Consider the following 17,826-nt stretch of genomic DNA (forward strand, 5'->3'; position numbering starts at 1 on the left):
CTACTGTTCAGAGAATGCAGTCGTGCAGGCCTGCACTGAGTCAAGCAGCCTACTGACAACCACCTCCTTCTCCCTATCTCCTTTTCTCAATAAATATGAAGGAAGCTAGGAGCTCAGGGCCCTTGTTCACTAGAAGCAAGGAGCCCCCTGACCCCATCATCCAAATATACTCTTTGTCTTTGTCTTTATTCCCACGTTCGTCCCCCTTTGTCCCGTCCAACAGGGACTGGAGCCATGACACAAAAAGATCTAAGCTAGGAACAGTGAATTCCAGGGAAGTCACTAGGAGATCTATTGGGTGGAGTGTCAAGGAGGAGTTATAGAGCTAGTGGGAGATAAGAGTTACTTTAGTTTATTTGTACACGTCTACTGCAGCAAAAATTTCCAAACCTGGGGATACGGTTATTTTCTTGTCCTGGCACAGGGAAGGCATCTTTCTCCATGGAAGTTTTATGGCTTGCTATATGCAGGAAAAGCCAGGTCAGATAGTCACTTCTGGAACTACAGTTTCCAAAGTGCTTTGAGCTTGAAGTAATCAATACACTAATTTGGCATATTTTAGAGTAGCACACTTTTAACTCCTTTATTTTCCCTGTCTGAAATTTCCCTAACAGTTTCAAATTAAAAGCTGAGTTGGTATTTGTGGAGAGAAGAGTTGTGTTAGCAGCTGAGTGGCAAGGGATCTGCAAAGGGAGAGAAGAACACAGATTAGAAGGAGAATTAATAAGCAGCAAACCACAATCTAAACACATTTACCCATACTCCATTCAACCAGTCTCCTATCCCTGACAATGGGTCAGGCCAATTGAATGGTTTAGCTTCATTTATATGATGAAGAGTGTTTATCTTGTCTTTCAAAAAGTTCAGATTAGATTCTATTTGTCCCTGGTGGTTTACATATAAGCAGCGTTCCTCACCAATGATTGCACAAGCTCCTCCTTCTTGGGCTGTCATTCTATCCAGGACATGGTGATTCTGAAGTACAACAGAGGCTAAACTGTTAACTTCTGATTGGAGTCTTCTCAGTGCTTGCATAGTAATATTGACTCCTGTTCTATTACCATGGAAACATTGAGAATTGCCCTTTCCCTCTCATAAGTTCCAAAGCCTGGGAAAATGGATCTCAGCATGGAAAGGAACTTAGAATTGTGACGTATAAGGGGATTTTATGTAACATCTCATTTAGTATGCTTGTGTGGCACTACTTTATAAACAAAGGAGCCCAAGTTTATAATTTGGCTGGCATTGAAGGAGGAGTACCTGGTGACAAAGGCATTAGGTATCTGAGTCCCCATCATTCTGACCATGTAGGTGAGAACCCTTCATAGACCTTGTCACCACGCAGTATAAAAAGACCAGTGTGGTTCACAAATAATATCAGAGTCAAATTTGTGACCCAACAGCTTGGGGTTTGTTGTGCCTGATCTTCTGTCATATTGGCATCTGTGAATCTGTATGTGTCCCTGTCAGTCCATAGGAGCAGAACAGATTGCACAATATCAGATATAGGAGATATTTAGTTTGGTTTTGGCAGCTATAGGGCTTGATTTTGTCACCTGGCCAAGTTATTCCACATTTTTTGAATACTCACCATGCTATCACCATGTCATCTTTGGTGCCTATCCATCTAATGAGGACAGCAAGTGAGCAAATCCAAGATGCACAGGGCTGACTTCTGGGCCATCCATAACACCTGGTGATGTGGCAAGTGTTTGTACCATAAGAGTGTCAGGACCATTTATGACCTTCGTGAGAGGCTTATGTGCCATCTGTGGCATCAAGTCACAGGGTTTGATTGTGCTACTGCCTTGGGAAGTTACCTGTGAAAGATGCTGCATCATCTCTGCTTTCAGTACAAAGGGAAAAATCCCCTTCTAATATCTTTACCTAAACAAACGACATTCCTCAACCTTCTACACAGGTGTCCAACTCACCAAAAAGAGAGGTAGTGTGACGTTGTTTTCTTTTCATGGAAGCCATATCTTGTCATGCGTCCGTGCTCCGGACTTGACCCACCAGGCACCTGCATCAGCAGGAATGAAAATAAGTTCAGATAATTTTGTATAATCCAGATGCTGATATACCAGCAATCAGATGGCTTAGTTCATGTGGCCAGGGTTTGGAAAACTCATGCAAAGCGATGTTAGTTCTGTGCCTAAACTGTTAAGAAAACAGTAAAGGTTAATAACAATAAGACACAGTTTGAAAGAAAGTCCATAGTGGAGGATCAGAGGGAGAACTGAATAGACTGAGATAGTCTCCAGTCAGCTTTTTCAGTAAGTGCTCAAAGAACAAAGAGGACTTTGTGAAGAAAAGGAAAGCCTTTTGGGTTTTTTTGTTTGTTTGTTTGGGTTTGTTTTTGTTTTTTTGTATGTTTGTTTGTTTGTTTGTTTTAGGGAAGGTAGAGAGAACCAGTTCCTGTTATACTAACAATGTACACCCTGTCTTGGACCCCAACGCCACATGGAAGTCCCATGAGGACTGGGGAACTACCATGCTCATTCACACAACATCTTTCATTGGTCCGGAGTTGCTTTCAGATGATTTAACTCCTTCTGGTTTCCAGCTTGCGCCATGAGTGCACTGAGCACACCCCCGTAAAGTAGAAAGCCATTAGTGTGTATAGGACTTGTCATCAATGCTACAGACAACCTCAAGGTTCAGCCTAAGAGGATACAGGCAGGTACCACCAGCATCTGCTGTACCAGACTTTCCAGCCCCAAATATGTTTACTTTTACTCCCATTTCCCTAGGATTGTATTTTCCAAGTAAACCATTTAGATTTAATCCTTGCCTCAGCATATGTTTTCTAAGGAACCTGGGTACAGTAGATGCTGAAAGCCCACCCTACATCTTCTCGTTCCACTTGAGTTCACTTGCAGCCACAGTAGACAATCTCCATGCTCTGAGAGTTTACCACTTCACATGCTTATATCTCAGATATTCTTTTCCTTACAGCTTTCTCCTGAACCATGGAGTATTAATCAAAGGTGTGTTTCACATGACTTCTTAGAAAGCGCACAGGGATGGCTCCAGTTGTACACAGAGAAAACCTATTCATTAGTCTACCCTGTTTGTGCTTTCCCAGAAAACTAACTCCACTTAAATCCTGTCTCTGGGTCTGCTTTTTGGGCAATCCAAATTAAAACAGGAGGTAAGACTCTATGCTTGTTATAAACAGGTTAATTCTACCCACCAATCCTGATATAATTGACTGATAGAGCTCTAATTAACTCAGTGAATATAAAATAACTAAGCAGCTTTTCTTAAAATAAGAATATTGCAAAGTGCACTGCTTCTTGTAAAAATTTACAAGTAAAATAAGGTGACTCTAACGAATTAACTTTAAAATACAATACAGGATCCCAACCTACCAGCAAAGCAGTGATAAAGGGTTTATTCTATGAAGTGTATCAGGACAACAGGCTACCCATTTGGAAAAGTATACGATTAGATACCTATCTCATTCCTTATAGCAAAATAAATTCCACAATTAAGCATAAAGGCTGAAACCAACATAATCCCAGAAACAATGGATTATTTCAAAGTAATCTCAAGTAGAAATACAAAACTCAGCAAATATAAAAGAACATTAGGCTGACAAATTTTATTTTAATCAACTTCAATGGCTTTTTTTTACCATAAAGCCTTTCAAAAAACAATCAATAAACTGGAGCAGCTATCTTTTGTCTCCATATGGATGTGTACACTTACAACATGTGGTGCTTTCTCTGATTTAACCAGATTGCATTCTTGGTTCACTCCTCCCTCCTTGTGTGGCTCCAGTAGCTGTCCTCTGCTTCTTTTTGCTAGCACATTGTTGGACCCTCTCCATCTCTATTCCTAGAGGGCATCAAACCATAAAGGGGTGACCACAAAGTGACAGGGCACACAAGTAGAACACTTACCATTTCATAAGGAATGCTTCTACGAAGATATAACATTTAACCTCTATTGAGAGAAAATAGGAGTTTTCCAGGGCAAGGGAGTAGGGGCAGCGTGGTAAACAGCATTTTGGGAATTGGAGATTTCATGTACACAGAATATGCAGAGAATGACACAGCCAAATATATTGAAACATGAAATAGAAGACGCAAAGTTGGCAACACATAATGAAAAATGATATGCAAAAGGTATTTTGACTCAATTTACAGAGTGCCATTCATAAGTTAACTTATCAATACAAAGGGTATCTGACTCATTCTGTGTTTTCAAGAGACAGGCTTTCCAAAAACACGGAGAATAGATGGAGGAGAAGATACGTTGGGGGAAGAAAAGACCAGCAAAGTGCGCCAGGTACAAACAGCAGCATTTTAAATAGTCAAAGTTTAATTTTGAGCAACAGCTCCAGTAGTTTAAAAAAGAGGATCAGAATGACATCCCAAGGTATCAAAATATTATTTTTACTTTTCATAATTTCATGTATTTAATACTCCATTCAGATTCATGACTTCATTTAAGTATTTATTGAGTAGTAAGCACTGTGCAGTGTTCCAGCTATTGAGGATACAATGGTGAGCAAAACAGATGAAAACAATCCCGCCTTCATGGAGATTATATTTTGGTATGTGAAGCAAGCAAATGATCCAAAAGGATATCCAAACTGTCAAATTAAGACAAAAGGCTAGGAAGCACACAGGGAGCAAAATCAGGAAATTTCATCAGATAACAATTTGTTTATACTTAACAAAAATTCACTTATTTCTCTCTTTTGGTTACCAAATAAAAGAAGTTGGGGGGGACAAATATTATTATCACCCCTACACCTTTTCAGATTTTGAAGCAGAACATCAGAAAATTTAAGTAATTTTCCCACATTGATAAATGTCAGCAGAGAGGTAAGCCTCACCCCTGGACTCTCTGATGCAGACACATCTCATGCCTTTCCCATAAGTCATCTCTGTGCACAAGAAACACAACAAGGACTAAAGGGAGGGAAGGATGTAGCTTTATTTGCTGCTTAAAACAATGAACAATAGATAGAAACATGTTAAGAATAACTTGAACTTAATGACAATGTTTGTGGTTCTGACGTAAGGGAAGATCTTTGCAGCTTTCTGGAAACGGTCAGAAATATGCTGTTTCAGGGATGTACTACCATTTCTACTGCCAAGAGACTAAAGTGTAATAATGCATGGAATATTAAATTAGAGACATTTTCTTAACCTGATGAATGAGCCTTAGTTTCTTTGGGACCAGAACATTGTCGTAGATACATAAGAAGCCCAACAGTAAACAGGAAAATCAAAACAGACAAAGAAGGAATCACAATCAGTGGCAAGAAACCTCTTTTCTTTGCAGATGCTGGGCCACTGTCAACACTACCCCCATAGCCTCTGTGCAGGCAGTAGGGAGGGGACCACCCATAGCCACAGTGGCAGTGATGTTGGTTATTGCAGATCCCCTTCATGTTGCAGGTCGCAGGAAGGCAGACGTGTGACAGGACAGACAGACTGACACACTTCTTGTGGATGCAGATCTTTCCTGGGCCACACACAGTACCATCTTTCACGTCACCAATGTCAGGTATGTTCATCCTTAAATGATAGTCAATACCCCAGCAGGTGACGCCATTGATACGAGTGTGCTGCAAAGTAAAATGATCTTGGAGAAGAGGAATGTCTCTCACATTCTCACATTGAACTCTCCCACAAAAGACATCAGAGATATGACATTTTAGGTATGTTGTGCCATTTATACCACAGTGACCAAAACGGTTTCCCTGAGAGTTGATTTCTTTATAGCAATTCTGAGATGCACTTTTTGCATCTTTACCAAAAATCTCCCTGCAATGCTGGTCATGGTTATTACATCTCTTTTGATAGCAGTACGCACTGTCACTACAGGGGAACCCGTCCTGCACATATCTATCTTCTGGACACTGATGGGATGTTCCATTGCACCATTCTGGGAGGTCACATTCATTGACCTCTTGTCTACAGAGTTCCCCTGATGGCATGAACTTGCAGTCTTTGCAACAAAGCCCAAAAGCACAGGCAGCCCCAGGCCTTAAAGTGCAGTTCAACAGACAACAGGCATCTTGTTCACACTGCTGTATGGATCCACAGTCACACTGCTCTTCTCTTTCGACCACACCATTCCCACAGCGCTTTGGCATAAAGATTTCCTCCAATCTTGGAGGATTATGCAGACATGATCCCTGGTTTAAGGTGGTCTTCATAAAATCAGCATAACTGCAATTGGTGAATTTCTCTGCTGGCACTCTAAAAGTATTCATGATGCAACCTCTTTCCCCACAAAAACAGAATTCTTCATCATGCTGCATACCCAAAATATGACCTAACTCATGGGCCACAGTGTTGGCAAAAAGAGACCAGGTATCTCCTTGAAAATTATCCACTCCACAATCAATAGGTGGAAGACATATTCCTGCAATGTAGGCTAGACCAAGTATACTTATAAGTGAATTTTTAATGAACATATGTGCAGCATCATGCTGTAGTTGGGAAAGACTGATTTGTTTCCATTGAGAGAAATCGTTCAGGACCTGTTCTATGCTTGTCATTGGGAAAATATTTCCTTGATTCCAAATTTCAATTCCAGTCAAAATTACATAAGTACCTAACTGCTTATACATGGAATCCACTATGTTGACAACAAGAAATACATCCTCTTGTACCTTTGAGATGTTGCTTTGAGAGTAAATGAAGAAATCATGGTTCACCACAACAACTAGCTCCAGAAACCATGCATGGGTCCACCAGTCACCAGCAGATTTTGGTTCCAGAGCTGAGTTCTCAGCCTCTTCAAATTCCAAATGTTGGCGTGCTACTTCCTTCTCTGTTAAGGCACATCTCATAGCTGGGAATTGTGTCTCGTTACTGTTTATCTCGTAAACCAGGTGTTCAAATGTGGCAGAGTGCCTGATGGGTTCAATTTCATAAGTGAGGCCATTTATGTGTAATACCCCTCGAAAGCCCCCAAAACAAGCACTGAACACAGCCAGAGACTCAGGGACCCCCTCCACGTAACCATGATAGTAACAGTCATCTGGGATGAAGGGCTGATCCTCCAGGAGGGCACGCTCATCTGTGTAGGTGAACACTGGGAGGTGTCTAGAAACCAAGAGCTTCTTGACCCTCATATGAACAACGTGTCTCTGGCCCCCGAACTGCAGTCTATAGGAGAGCCATCCAGGAGCCTTTGCACTTCTGCCCCTGCTGATCACCTTCAAGGGGATCACCACTTCTGGGGAAGTGAAATGCTGGGAGGGCCCAGCCTGACAGTAGCCAGAAATGGACAAAAACACCCCAAGCCAGAGCAGCAGAAGAGTGACCCTGATGTACACTAGGGTCCCATCCACTGCCATTATGAAGTTGTCGTCATGGAGCCATCTGTCCAGAGCAGAAGAGGACAAGGTGTGAGGCACTTCTGGTCTGGCTCCTCCCTCTAAGCTGCTCAGGATGCAGGGCTGACCCTATGGATCTGTGTCCTGGCAGAGTTAGATCAGAACTGCAGTGCTGGAAGTAAAAATAAAAAGATGGGTTGGAAAGGTGATAAGTAAGGGATCAGGAGAGAAAAAGAAGGGAGTGGTGAAAAACTGGTTGATGAATCAAGAAAATGCTTTGGATTTGCTTTTAGTAAATGAGGTAGGGAGTTTGGGGGTATAGAGAAGACAACATTGGCCATGTGGTGATAATAGCTGAAGTTGGAAGATGGGTACTTAAATAATTATCTCAATCTTTACATGCAGTATGAACATGTCCATAATAAAAAGTAAAAGCAAAAGTAAAGAAACTTAAGAGTAGGGTGACTCTATATCTCAATTTGTCGAAGATAATATTAGTTTATGCCTGTTGCCCTTGCAATAACTATTGATAGTGTCTCCTTTGACTGTCCAAACTGGAGACATCAAAAACAATCACAATTCTGTGTCAAGTTGCATCAGTCTTACGATTTACTTTAGTTTCTTTATCTCAAAGTTATTTGCTATTCCTCATTGTATTCATCTTTACTCATAACTTCATTAGACTGAAAGATTCTTGACTGCATGGTTTATGATTTTCTTTCATTTTAGTATCCTCTGTAATGCCTCATATAGCTCTGTGTACAATGAAAAGTGGAAAGAGGGAGGAGGAATTGTGAAATGTCTTGGATTGTAAGTGAATGCTACTAAAATGTATTCATATTGTAGTATAATTTTTAGAAAAGAAAAAAAAATTCAGGAAACATTGACATCATTTAAGGGTAAGGAGAGAATAATGTTGTTCTCTCCAGTTAGCCATAGGAGAAACCCAAAGACAAAAGCAAAAGCTTTCAGAAGAGAAAATGAGAATTGGTGCAGTTTAAAGGTCTTGGGAAAAGGAACTCTTGTCTTATTAGGGCAAAACCGTTGGAGAGTCTGGCATTTTAGGATTGCCAGGGAAGAGTCCCAATGTTTGCTCAAATATATTTACCAAGAGTTTTTGAAAGTAGGGAATTTTTGCACCTGTCATACAGTCTGGCTGGCAATACTTATCTATTTCTTTTTCTATTTATTAAACAAGTCTTTATGTGTTTGGAGCATATAAAGTGCAGGACATTGTTCTAGATATTAGAGAAAGAAAATCAAAATACAGAGCATTAAATAAATTACCAATTTAGTGCAGAAACTTGTGGCAGGAGCAAGAATAAGCTTCAGGAGGTCTATAATATTGTATTCGATATTTTATATATTTCATGACTTTTTTTTTTTTTTTGCTGAGGAGATTGTCCGTCTATATATTTCATCATAGTCTCAAATGACTGTGAAAAGTGAGGCTAATAAGCACTGAGCATGTGTAGAAACAAACAAAAAACAGATAATTATAATATAACATGATCAAAACCAGATAACAAAGTTTATGCTTCAGGGATCCTCATTGTACAGACCTCTATAAAGACCCTGTAAGGGGCTCAGCTATGGACTTTATGAAAGTCATATGATTATAAGTAATCAAAATTAGTCACTATACAAGAAAAATCTCAAACACCCTGAAATATTACATCGCACACATAAAAGACTTAATAAAGGTTTTCTAAAATTTGACAATAGTAAATTTAATTATTTATCTCATTACCAATAACAAGCTGTGAAGCTGAATTTTCTTTTCTAAACTATTAATAATACACACTAAATTTCTATTAAACATACTAGAGAAAGGCAAATGCCTTTCAGTTCTTGCTATAGAAATCATAACAAAATAATTCTTTTAAGGGAGGCAATTAAATAAGAAGCAATTTGAAAACTGTAGGGAAAAGGTATCAAGGAAGTGAGTCAGGAAGTTGATTAGTATAAATATGAGGGGATTAAATTTTGTGATGTTTATGGCGTTTTCAACCTTTTAATATTTATAATTTGTTGCAGCTTCTTTCTTAGGCTAAACAGATCCTCATTTTCATACTTATTTTCTGCAATTGTAACTTGGTATTGTTTTTCTCGAAGTGGGCCCTCATCCTGTAGGTGCATCAGGCCCAAAAACTTAGTTTCATCTCTGACTGTGATCAATGTATTGATGAAGGTAGGTGCCATTTCTTATAAGAACAAAAAGGAAAAGCATTTAAATCAAGCTAATCTAAGAAGACTTACATAGAAGATATAAAAATGAACATGCCTGACTCAACACCAATCATCTCCTGGATTTTGAATCCATTTCTAATCAACGCTTTCTTTGCCCTGATTCAAGTTTCCTTATATTCTCCTCTTACAACTTCCCTTGTGCTTTCCAGAGTCTTCCTTTAAAGACAAAAGGAGGGAGAGAAAGAAAGAGAGAGAGAGAGAAAGAGCGAGACAGAGAATGAACCAACTCCATCCTGAACCTCTTCACAGAAAGCTCCCTACATCTACTTACCTTATTAAACCTGAGCTTTAATAGAATTTACTGCTTGCCTAAAGGCTTCCTCTTGAGAAACCCCATCCTCAGAAGTCACATGTACCACAAGGTCCAGAGTTCCTGTTCTCCACAGCCCACAACATCAACACCAAATCATTTATCCTGCAATATCTGACTACACTATTTTTCAGATGTGTCTTCAACCACCCTTATCACACTTGGACAAAACTGAAAGGCTCTGGCCCCTAACTAATAAAATTATTTTCCACCAAAAATCCTACCCTCATCTTAAAGTACTATTAGCAAGTATATAGACAACCCATCTGAAAACAAGACAGGGTTTTTTTAAGTTTTTTTTTTTTTTTTTTACCTCTTCAATTCATCTTCAGTGTAATTCAGCCCACCCACTCATAGTCATAATGTATACCTTGTCAACACACAATTTCATATACCCTAAGCAATTAACCAACAATTTTAGTTCTCCCCGCTCTCCCCCTTACTTCTGCTATACCTGTTTCTCAAACTCAAAGAGAACCCACTTTTCTTTCATCGTCTCCCATTTCACTCAATGTTCTTGTCTTCCAATCCATTCAAGCTCTGCTACCAGTTTAATCCCTTCAAGCACTGTATGCCAACATCTTTAATTCTCTAAAGTCCTAACTGTGACAGAGATTGTTGGGGGGTGGGGGATGGGCAGGAACTGCATTAAATCTTCACATACTTTCTCCACTCCTACATCAAAGCCACCAATGCTACTCTGGAAAAAAAAAAAAAAATCCCAAAGCCAATGTGTTTGTGAAAGGCTTAAAAAGAGAATATAGAAATCAAAACTGAAATGGCTTGTCCTGGATCCCCAGCCTAAGGAATAGAGATATAAAATCCAGTAGATATTTTAAAACTTTCTATGCCACATTGCTGTTTTCTTTATTCTCCTGGATATTGCATTCGCACCTCCTTAATATTCTGAGTTTCATCATTTATGTATAGTGCCAGTAGCTGAAAATCCATTCTCATTGTCTCTCAATCACAGTAGAGTTAGTTAACCAAGTACCTTTCCTTTCTAATATAAAGTATTTAAGGTTTTTTTCTTTTCTTGTCCTAGATTGGCTATGTGGATGCTGGAAGATGGGGAAAACTTGTTTCAGTCTGAACATTATCCTTGCCATCAAATTGCCTAAAGAGGCTGGATTCATCCGGGCGGTTTTCACTGCTGCAAGTTAGGCACCTTATTCCACGAGGTGTAAGTAGCATGGAAGAGAAAAGCAAAGTTCATAGACAAAACTTCTAAGAACAAAGATCTCTGAATTGGGAGGAAATTCTAACTGCCAGATTTGCTCTTGGTATTTCTCTTGATATGTTTTCTGCTTATTATGGAGTGACAGTTGTTGTGGTTGGGAGGATTGAAAATGGGAAGCACTAATCAAAGATATAATGTTGTGGAAAGGACTGATAAGCTACATAAACTCGTATCATATTATTCTTTTTCTTGGAGCTCAGCATGAGAGCAGGCAATAACAGGAGAATAACTTCAAAAATATCTGCAGGCCAGATTCACTGTCTTCATTCCTAGGACTTACAGAGACCAAAGCTCCTGAAGTACCATCATTCTACCAGGGATACTGTGAGGTGGTGCCACTCTAAACCCATGTCCTCTAGCATCAGTGGACTGTCAAGTGAGCCAACAGCCCACTTATTCATGTTTGATAAACTCTTCCTTTCCCCACAGCTATTTCAAATTCATCAAGACCCCTCTCTACCTATCTTCCCTCTTATTCCAATGCCCTAAAGCACTGTTTTCCTATCTGTCTGTCACTAATATCTGTCCCATTAGAGTCATGAAAGTAATTCAGCTGGTTATAGCCTGCAGTTGTTTTCCTTAAAGGAATAGAACAGAAATATCAGAAGGCATCCCTAGAAGATCCTTAGCAACTCTTGAACACACAGTGCCAAATATTTGGGTGTAAGTGTGTGTAAGGCCACAGTGTCACAATATAAAATGGATTTCTTTCTCTGGAGTATGAGATATATATATATATATCAAATTCAAAGACAAAATGGTTTCTAGGCCTTTCACCGTCTGAATCCACCTACATCTACCTGTTCTCTACCTTACTCCCTCTCTAGTCTCATTAGCCCCTCATAGTTCCAGATCATCTCTCCCACCTACTTGAGGACTGTTTCTGTCAATTTTCCCTACTCTCAACTGCATCTTCATCTTCTACTACTTTATCTATTCCTCACTGGCAATTGGGGTGACTACCTCATCCTGATTTTCCCAGGACAGTCCTGGTTTTAAAACTGAAAGTCCTGCACCCAGCAATCCCCTCAGTCCCAACCCAACTGGAATAGTTCATCACCCTACCTACACCCATGCTCAAGTCACTCATATCTTTAAAAATGAAAACAAAACAAAAATTCAGAGACTTCACAGCATCCAGTGGACTACTCTGGATACCAAATTATGCATAGAACCAAACTTGATGACTTACCATCAGAAGAAACAGTAGTTTCCACGGCCATTTCTGTGTAGATGGTTTATACCACCCTTTATCAATGGTTTGTAGCTGAGGCCACAGAGCAAAGGGAAACATAAGCCCTCTCCCTTTTGTCTCTCAGGTGACTAAATTCTAGATTTAGCTACTTAGCAACAAGGAACTTTCAATTCTACAGAAATAATAATAGACTCTCAAGAATATCTTGCTCTCATCCTGCCATTTCTATACTCATTTCCAAATTCAATACAGTTGGAATTGGGTTGTTTCCTCACCTCCAGTCTATGAACCCTGATAGCACAGGTTCGTAATTTTGCTCCTCCCACTGCACTGGTCTAGACTGTCTAATCATTTTTCTCATTGAACTGAATTATGGTAACTTTCTAGGGCAAGATCAAATTCCACTTCCATTATCAAATCTTTCCTAAATAATCCAGAAAACATTAACATCCTATAACTCTCTTTATAACTATAATATGCAATACATTTTTGAGTGACAAAATTTATATCCTTGCTATTTTCTGTTTTATACATGAGTTTTAAAAATTGCATCTTCTATTAGACTGTAATGTTTTGGAGAAAAATATGCTCAAAATGGTTGGTGGAGAATTTATGGTATAGTGTTTGTTAAAATATATAATCAATAAGGTGAGTTCAATATATAAAAACTACATAGGATAAGGACTAATTTAATAAAATATTAACTCTAACTTTGGGAGTTTCTGTTTTAGATTCTTGTCAACTCTTAATTTACCTGGTAGAATCAGAGCCTCATGAGATAACCATCAATTAGAAGCAGTTTTAATTACAGTCCTCTTCCATTTCCTGCTGGAAAAGATTCTACTATTTATGCTGGTTTCTTTAGAAATCTGAAGAGGTTCGTTCTCATAAACTGTTTTGCTCATGTAGGCAAAACTGGAGACACTTCTGCCTTAGGAGGGGTAGATACAAAGAGGTTTGTCTTCCGCTGGACTCAGTGGATAACCTCTGCTTTTATACCAGACATCACTTACAATTAAGTATACGTAGCCCCAAAAAATGAAAGTAGAGGAAACCACATACATTCAATCATGGAAAAAGCTTAGTAGCAAGCCAGTAGCACTAGTAAGCAGAGCAAAGAAACCCTATGCAGGGAGAAAGATAACTGAGGAAGAATAGAATGCCTGCTTTGACAGAATAGTAACCTGCAAGATCTACAGGTAGGAAAAGAATGAAAGCTTCTGAAAGCAGCTTGGCTTGATCTCTCTAGCTGTAAGAAGGAATAACATTTATTTCTTCTTCTTCTTCTTCTTTTTTTTTTTTGACAGGGTCTCACTCTATCACCCAGGCTGGAGTGCAGCTGAGATAGGGTTTCTCCATGTTGGTCAGGCTGGTCTCAAACTCCTGGGCTCAAGTGATCTGGCCTCCCAAAGTGCTAGGATTACAAGTACCCAGACAACATTTATTTCTTTGTAGAATCACCACTAAGAACTTCTGGTTCCAGAAGAGATAGAACAGACACATTTCTTCCTATTACTCCTAGTAAGTACAGTAAGTCCTCAATGTCATGAATAGGTTCTTGGAAACTGCAACTTTAGGTGAAACAATGTGCAGTAGGTACTGAAATAACATTGTTTTGTCCAATGTGTTTCATTATAACACTGATGAGACAAATAAAAATTTGTTTTGTTGTATGTTACTTTGCATTGTTAAAGTCACAGTTTCTGAGAACCTATTGCTGATGTGAGGACTTATTGTGCAAGTAAAAACACTGTATTTTAAATAGAAAACAAACATAAGAAGGTTAAGAAAGGTAGAGAAAATCATGCAGAGAAGCTACCTACCCTGGGAGCTAAGGAATAACATGGTGGTGAATACGTGAGTTTTCTTTTAACCTCAAGCAATCTGGAGAAGCCTATAACATTTTAATGTCAACAGACATAGAACAAAAAGATAAGCATTTTGAGACAGCCATCATGAACTGCTTCAATGAGCAATTACAAATATGACTAAAATGAAAAAAATAGAAACTTGGAGCAAAAAAATGAGAAAGTCTCAGGAAAGAAATATAAAATATAAAGATGAAAATAATAGAAATTTTAGAACTGAAAAGTACAATAACCAAATCCAAACTCACTGGATGACTCAACAGCAGGATAGAGAATAGAGAAAAAAAATCAGCAAACTTGAACATAGAGAAATAGTTAATACCAAATGTTTTGTTAGATTTATACCTAAGTATGTCATTTTTTGGGAGGTGTTAATATAAACGGTTACATTCCAAAGAGATCAAATCAGATCTGTACAAAATTGTTTATTGTGGGATAATGTGTACTACCAAAGCTTTGTGTACAATTCTAATTCCATCATTGGAAAGCTATGAAGTAAACAGCAATGCTTCTACATCATGAATAATATGCAGTCATAAATGAAAAAGGATTATCTCTTTACATTAATATTCAATGATTTCCAGGGTCAGTAAGTTTAAAAAACAAGATTAAGAGAAGTATATGTGGCACACTACATTTTGTGTAAGGAAGGATAAAAAGGAGAATTCTGAGAAGATGACAATGGTGAGACTTGGATCCATCTATTAGGAAAGATAGAGCTGATAGATGCAGGAGGCAGATAAGGGAAACTGCCCATGGTCTTGCCTGAGCAGGCTCACAATGAACTGGGGGCCCGTATATTCACTGGAAGAATGGGGTGGAGCCATCAGGAATTCACATCTTATGCTGGGGGAGGGGCTCAGCCTCTTCAGCTTGTGTGAAGTGGCCTGGTCTTCGATCTGTGAGGTGGTAGCATGTTGGCGGGACCCCTTCTTTCTTTGCTGAGCTTTGTTTTTGCCTAATAGATCTACCCTCCTCATCCTTCAATTTGTCCAAGTGCCTAATTTTTCCTGGTTGTGAGACAGAAACCTGGATTTCAGCTGAACTAAGGAGCAAAAAATCCTGCATCATTTGGTAGCCCGTAGAGGGACATGAGGAGGGGTGAGTAAAGTGCGGACCCAAAAATCTCTTTCCCTTTCATTTCTGAGCCTTTTTGTCCTCACACTTCTTCTGAGGGTAGAGGAAATTGCCCGGGCCCCAAGGCAGCCTCAGGGTCCCATGCCCTGCACCAACAGCTGGCCAGCGTTCCTGTCACATACCCATGGAGTCTTCCCCTCCCCTGGCCAAGGGGTCCAGCTCAGTCCAAGCCCCAGGGAAGAAACAGCAATTAAAAGTTTCTCTCCCAGTTGAAGAAACTCATTTGCATAAGAATAAGAGGTTTCTTCCCCAGGCATCTTTTTCTTTTCTCCATTTTTTCAGCAATTAACACAGCCCAGCATTTAGGTTATTTTTTCCTTTCTCTACCAGGTCAGAAGTTAACTTTTATGTGAAAGGCTTTTTTTTTTTCTCTTTCAGAAGATGTTTTACTAGATTGGGACCCCAATTCAAAGACACTCTTTTCTATCCCTTGTTGGAGAAGGACTCAAATCCACAGCTTCACCTTAGCATTCAGCTTATAAGGAGTCCATGCAATTCAACACCCCAGAAACATTTTTTACCCAAACTCAATTCCAAGTTCAGGAACTCAAAGGCTACTGACAGCAGGGGAGATAGGGCATATGTGGGTAAGAGAAGATAATTCCACCCCCTAGACCCCTCTGTTAACATGGGTGAAAGCTGCTTTGATACCCATGGGTGGTAACCTGTTGTGGTTGCTGGAACTCAGAAACATAAGGATGGAAGAAAGAAAGAGACATGCCTTGTTTTCTCTACCTCATATACCCTGGGTATTTGCTAGGAAGAGAAGGGAACCAGGGACACCTTGCTCCCCTCTTTCTAGATGAGTAGCCATTCATCTTCAGTCTGTACCTCCCTGAATGCATCCTGAGTCCTGGGGCTCCTTTTAAAAAATGCCATATTTTTCCTTTTTCCTCCTCTGTCCTCTGTTCACAGATGGATGCTTGTGTCCCCATGCTGCAGGACACTCCCCTCAGATGTAGCCTCCAAACTGGGAAAAGTTAACTTCCCAAGCCTTACACTAGTTGTCTTGGGATTGAGCTCAGTGGGGAGGGAACACAGAAGCCTGACATGCTGGCAAAAGGTTAAGAGGGTTTTTTTTTTAACCAGTTGAGCTTTTGGCTCCCCCTTTCCCTGTGCAAACTGGTAAAGGGAATGATAAGGATCACTGTTTATATTCTCTGTAAAGTTTTAATTACGAAAAAGGATTCGGGAGGTTGGTCTTAAGCTGTAGCCAATCTGGTGTGCTTTGCATGCCTCTCTATACGGTTCTCTAAGAAAGAGGTACCTTAGGATGCGATGTAGGCCTATGACTCCATAGGCCTTCTGCTCGAGCCAGCCTGGAAAACTGATCAGTGGCAAACTTTGCTGAAGGCCTCCATCATATTTTAGGTACTTAGAAGCATGACTTGTAACCATGTGGCAGTGCTTTGTTTTAGCCTCTGCCATTTACAACGGTGGCCCAGGTTCAATCCTGGCTTAGGGAATGAGTCCTTTCTGGTTTGATATCTGTGTGACCTTTACCATTTGTTGATTCTCTTCCCTTCCATGAACCACCTTGAATTTTCCTTTCTGTGAGCACCTGGGAAGTTACGTTTCATAAAGTTCAAAAGTTAGAAATATTGACTGCTTGGCATGGCCAAAGTTGCATAATAAGGGATTTAAAAGGACTTTCTTAAAGAGTGTTCATCTTAACTAAAAGTGGATCTCCAAGTTCTAGGTATATTTAAAAGGCCTTTATGTTTTTCTCTTCTTGGATCTTGTTTTGCTGGAAAGTTTTTTTTCTCAGTCAGGTGAATTCTTTTTCTCCATTTTGTCTTGCCACCCTTAAGGCATGCATGAGAGGCCCTAAAATAATTTCTGATGGCCTGGGGCTTCTTGGGAAAAACAGAAAAGGTGCCACAGATTCCATTTTGGGAGAGACCCCTGTTTTCCTCATGGAGCCCTAGGAATTGGAGGCAGATGAATCCCTCTCAAAATCTGATTTTGTCTTCCAGCTATACCTGTTTTGTAGGCCCTAGAAACTGCATGCTTTCCTAGCCATGCTCTTAAAGGGACCACTCAGAGGTGAACAGTTCAATTAGGAGATTGCAGAACTGAAAATCTGATAACTACTGGATCTGCTTCTGCTTATCTGTGTGGTTATATAGGGGTAGTGTGTGATGTCTATTTTTAAAAAGAGCTCTAATTAATTGACTTAAAGAAGGATAAACACTAGGATCAAATATTTTTGAAGAAAAAATAAAAGCTATAATGCCTTTTAGTAAATGTGACTTTAATCATCAAGAAATAAAAAGAGACTTATGGATTCTGAACCCCCAAAATTTGAGACAGGTCTCAGTTAATTTAGAAAGTTTATCTGGCCATGGTTGAGGATGCAGCCATGACACAGCCTCGGGACGTCCTGAAGACATGTGCTTGAAGCACAGCTTGGTTTTATACATTTTAGGGAGACATGAGACATCAATCAATATATGCACATCAGTTCCATCCAGAAAGGTGGAGACAACTCAAAGCAAGCCCCCCCCCACCCGCAAC

The 17,826-nt window shown here is 39.7% G+C and overlaps 1 protein-coding gene across 1 annotated transcript; it reads right to left on the reverse strand.

Annotated features, from left to right (window-relative positions):
• Positions 1–4,926: 4,926 nt before the first annotated feature.
• On the reverse strand, positions 4,927–12,389 carry LOC111520258 (disintegrin and metalloproteinase domain-containing protein 21). Its single transcript, XM_023182879.2, has 2 exons — positions 12,302–12,389; positions 4,927–7,481 (listed from the first exon to the last, which is right to left on the reverse strand). The coding sequence occupies exon 2, from the start codon at positions 7,328–7,330 to the stop codon at positions 5,162–5,164; it is 2,169 nt and encodes a 722-aa protein (XP_023038647.1). The 5' UTR covers positions 7,331–7,481; positions 12,302–12,389; the 3' UTR covers positions 4,927–5,161.
• Between the last annotated feature and the right edge of the window lie 5,437 nt (positions 12,390–17,826).

The sequence above is a fragment of the Piliocolobus tephrosceles genome, chromosome 6, assembly GCF_002776525.5.
Source record: "Piliocolobus tephrosceles isolate RC106 chromosome 6, ASM277652v3, whole genome shotgun sequence".
Lineage (NCBI taxonomy): Eukaryota > Metazoa > Chordata > Mammalia > Primates > Cercopithecidae > Piliocolobus > Piliocolobus tephrosceles.